Here is a 4,879-nt window from a genome sequence, read left to right as displayed (position 1 = left end):
AAGGAAGGAGACATTTATAAATACTTAATTCAATATGCTTTGAAGTTAAAAATAATATATTCAGAATGTGCAAGTTATTTCCACTAATGATGCATGTGTGTGTGTGTGTGTTTGTGTGTGTGTGTGTGTGTGTGTGTTGTGCCTTTTTAATAGATATATTAACTACCAAGCTATTGTTACTAAATGTATCAACAAATTTGCCTTGTATTTTAAGTGGATATATAGTATATATATCTATAAATCATAATAATACATTTATGTTTGTAGATCTATAAATTTGTCTTGTACATACAAGACAATTCTAAATTGTGTACCATTCAAAGAAAATATTAGCTTAATAATAACTTTAAAATAGACATGACATATATAAATTATAAATAAATTGTATGATATTCTTCCTTTTAGAAACATGGAAGTGTGACTATGAGAGTCAAGGAAATAGGATGATTATTTTCTTGACTTCTGAGAAACATATTATGAGGAATTAGCCATGTGGTGGTTGTGTGGTATTTTGTAACTACTACTAGCAAGCTAACCTGGGACTCATCCTCCTCCTGCTGACTCTAGTCTGGGAGGGTATGTGATCTTTTTCCTTACTTTAAGGGAGTTACTAGTCTTGCTTGTTCAGTTGAGATACTTTAAACACAAACTAATAACCACTTTACTACTTGCTTCATTAAATTCTATTCTTAATAAAAAGGCAGAACAAAAATTCAGTTTTAAATTACTAAGCATTGCTAAATAGTACTATAATGAATATGAAAATATGCAGAAGTAATCACCTGAATCCTCAATAATTTCTTTAATTCTGCTTAATAATATTTTCTAAAATGATATTGAATTCATAATGTCAAAAAAATCTCACCTCTTTTCACTGTACTTTAAAAGCACTTAGAAAAATAAAATCTAATTTATAATACACAAAAGTATTCCAGTTACTCCTCTAACATCAGTATATATAAAAATCATAAATAGGAAATATCCAAATATAGAGAGTATAACAAATGATTGTTAAAAATTAGTAGTTTTATCATTTATTCATATTTTTGTGTTTGCTTTAATGATCTTAAGTATTGAAATATTTCTGATATAGTTAATGACATTAACTATTAAGATTTTCTCAATATTTCTCTCATCTACCCCATGTACATTAATAGATTCTGTGAATTCATTCCTGTAACTGTTTTATATAATCTTATTATCGTAATCTTATTTGTGTCCATTCAAAAATAATGTACAATGCTCTTTTGAATGTTTAAACTCTTAGGATTGAGAATACATTTTATGCAATAGTTTTCAGCTTTTATTCAACAACATATTGAAAATTTTTATATTAATATATGTAGAGCCTTCACATTCAGTTTAACTGCTACAGAGTGTCTCACTCTGAAATAATATAGGATATATTATCCATTTCCCTAGTGATGCGAATTAGGGCTTGAAACATAATTGAACAAACATCCTGAAATATGTCTTTTTTAAAAACTTGAATATATATTTGTTAGAAAAGATATAGCTGCATCAAAACTTGCACATCTTCAACTTGTTATATATTTCTAAATAAAACTCCAAGGTAGGTAAACTGTTTACATGCTAAACAACAATTAAAGGAAGTTTCATCTCTTCACATCCTTGTCAAGCCTTTGCTTGTCACATGTTTGTGTATCATATTCTATACAGCAACAAGAACAAAGCAAAATCATGCGAAGATTTTAATTTATAGTTCCATAACTGGTAAAGTTGGATATATGTTTTAGTTGTTAATAGGTCATTCATTTTTCAGTTTTATGAACTGCTTAGTCATATATTTTGCCTATATTCCTATATTTTTCTTTTATGTTCATATGTTTTTATGTTTGTTCTTTATCAGGGATAGTACTCCTTTGTCATTTACATTGCAAATATGTACTGCTCATCACTTAACTTTCTGTGAGTGTGCAGTTCTCTTTTGTTACTGGTTTTAGTATACCATGAAATATTTCAAACAGACTATATTATTTACAGCATTTGGAAAAATACTATTTTCAACATTTGTCATAAACATAAATTCTACCTCTCACAATGATGATAACATTTAGCATTTGCCTAGTAGCAAAGGTTAGCATTTATATGTTTAACAGAGTTTATTACTAATGCAATAAAGTAATTAATCAAGGCTGATTTAAAAGAGATAATCAGCAAACTGATTTTAAAGTGACTTGTTTAAAGTTGACTCTAATTTAAACAACTTAATACATTGTTAAAATGACAATATTTTTTAGTTAAGTACACATAATCTAACAGAGATGATGATGCAATTAAGCATCTGTGTTTTCAACATGCAAATAATTCCAGTGAGAACAAGTACTGGAATTATGATCAGCATCCATAATTAGTAATTAAAAATCATTTCTTTATTTTGATGAAGTTATGTTGGTTAAAAGTATTCCTCTTCAAAGAAAGCTGGTAGAATGCAGAGGTGAGCAGGACATCCTGGAAGCTAACTGCCTTGACGTCAATGCTGGCTCAGGCGCTGGCTCTTTGGGTGACATTGGTCAAGATAAGTGATCTTGTTCTTCCTCAGTTTCATCTTTTGTAGAATGAAAGCAATAACAACAGATTTTATTTTAATTTATTGTACCATTCTGAATGTTATTGAGAAATGTATGTACAAATACAGATGACAGCATTTGGCACAGAGAAGGCCCAATAGGAGAGTTATGGCATTGCTATTATTCCTATTGTCATGCCTTATTAATTGACACAAACTGAACACTCCTATCTCTAAACCAAAGCTATTAACAATGTGTTTTAAAGGTATATTCCATATTCTTTCCATACCTTAAATAGTAAATCCTCATTTTAAAGTGGTTTACCACCAAATTTATTAAACAAATAGCTAGACAAGATTCACTCTGCCTAAGATGTGGATTCAAAGTTATAACTACAGGCTAGGCTCAGTGGCTCAGCCTGTAATCCCAGCACTTTAGGATACTGAGGCAAATGAATTGCCTGAGCCCGTGAGTTTGAAATCAGTCCAGGAAACTTGGCAAGACCTCGTCTCTCCAACAAATAAAAAATTAGCTGGGCGTGGTAGCACACACCTGTAGCTCCGGCTACTTGGAGGGCTGAGGTGGAAGGATCGCCGGAGCTCAGCAGGTCAACATGCCACGGCAGTCCAGCCTGGGTGACAGAGTGAGACTCCACCTCAAAAACAAAACAAAACAAAACAAAAAAACAACAACAAAATTAGAAAACAAAATTATAACTACAAACTTTTATACTAAAAAAATCACCTAGAAACTTGTATGAAAGGCAAATCATTGGACTTATTCTACAAATTTTTATTTAGTATATTTGCCTTAAAATCTGAGAATCTATATTTCTAATAAACACTCTAGCTTGATAGGCAAGATCTTAATCTCATGTTTGAGTAGTACTGTGTACTAGTTAAACAATACTAATACAAAGCTTTTGGAAGTTACTTAGTTTTAGAAAGCATGTCTCTCTCATAATCTTTCCATGTTAAAAAAATATATCTACCAGCACCCCACTTGCTTAAGCAGTGTGGAAGATATTTGACGGATTCAGTTTAATTTAGAAGAATATCATTCCTCCAACATTGTGTTCACTTCCATGCCATTTACAAGTGTTGTATAATTTTCCTCAACAATCAGAACACAGACTTCCCTGCCAAATGAACAACCTCACAGCTGTGACAGATTTTCTGCTCCTGGGCTTTTCTGATATCCAGGAGCTGCAGTTGCTGCACGCCAGTCTGTTCCTGCTGATTTACCTCGCAGCACTTGTGGGAAACCTGCTCATCGTGCTGGTCACCACCTTGGACCAGTATCTGCACATGCCCATGTACTTCTTCCTGAAGAACCTTTCATTGGTGGATCTGTGCTACCTCTCAGTCACTGTACCCAAGTCCATCCACAACTCCCTCACTCATAGCAGCTCCATCTCTTATCTTGGCTGTGTGGCACAAGTCTATTTCTTCTTTGCTTTTGCATCTGCAGAGCTGGCCTTCCTCACTGTCATGTCCTATGACCGCTATATTGCCATCTGCCACCCACTCCACTATGGAGCTCTGATGACCTCAGGAAAATGCCACCAAATGGCGGCCATCGCCTGGCTAAGTTGCTTTTCCTATGCTGCTGTCCACACAGGCAACATGTTTTGGGAGCGCATTTCCAGATCCAACATGATCCACCAGTTCTTCTGTGACATCCCTCACGTGCTGGTCCTTGTTTCCTGTGAGGTTTTCTTTGCAGAGTTTGTGACCCTGGCTCTGAGCGCATGCTTGGTGCTGGGATGCTTTGTCCTTATGATGATCTCCTATTTCCAAATCTTCTCAACAGTATTCAGAATCCCTTCAGCAGAGAGTCGAGCAAAAGCCTTCTTCACCTGCTCCCCACAGCTGGTTGTCATCATGCTCTTTCTTACCACAGGGCTCTTTGAAGCCTTGGGACCAATTGCAAAAACGTCGCCCATTCAAGATCTTGCAATTGCTCTGGCATACACAGTCTTACCTCCCTTCCTGAATCCCATAATATATAGTCTTAGAAATAAGGAGCTCAAAACAGCTATGTGGAGATTATTTGGGAAGACTTATCTTCTGCAAAAGTAGAACTCCCTGCTTCACTGTAAAAGATCTATAACAAAAGACCAAAAAAAGCATAACTACTTTATGACCCACAAAAAAAATGAAAAAAATGTTGAAATAATGGAAAATGCTGAAAAAACTGTTGAATGGGAGAAAGAATATTTGCATGACTTTATTTAGATAGAAATGCAAATATTTCTTCAGAAAGTAGAAGTATAAAAGTACGTTCACTAAATATTTCAAAGCTGTGTAACTACAGTCTCCTGGGGTGATTCATTCTTTCTCATTCCG

At 34.1% G+C, this 4,879-nt stretch overlaps 1 protein-coding gene across 1 annotated transcript; it reads left to right on the top strand.

Moving 5' to 3' along the window:
• The first annotated feature begins 3,676 nt into the window (after window positions 1-3,676).
• On the top strand, window positions 3,677-4,612 carry LOC103259208 (olfactory receptor 14I1). The gene has a single exon (XM_008056871.1). It carries the CDS (start codon window positions 3,677-3,679, stop codon window positions 4,610-4,612), a length of 936 nt encoding a protein of 311 aa, XP_008055062.1.
• The last annotated feature ends 267 nt before the right edge of the window (window positions 4,613-4,879 follow it).

This window comes from Carlito syrichta, unplaced genomic scaffold, assembly GCF_000164805.1.
Source record: "Carlito syrichta isolate Samal-C Ts95f unplaced genomic scaffold, Tarsius_syrichta-2.0.1 Scaffold302566, whole genome shotgun sequence".
Classification (NCBI taxonomy): Eukaryota; Metazoa; Chordata; class Mammalia; order Primates; family Tarsiidae; genus Carlito; species Carlito syrichta.
This window is presented reverse-complemented; position numbering and strand designations above follow the sequence as displayed.

What these genes read in the sequence shown, in the direction of transcription:
- LOC103259208 (XM_008056871.1), top strand. Translation starts at nt 3,677, where the DNA reads ATGAACAACCTCACAGCTGTGACAGATTTTCTGCTCCTGGGCTTTTCT.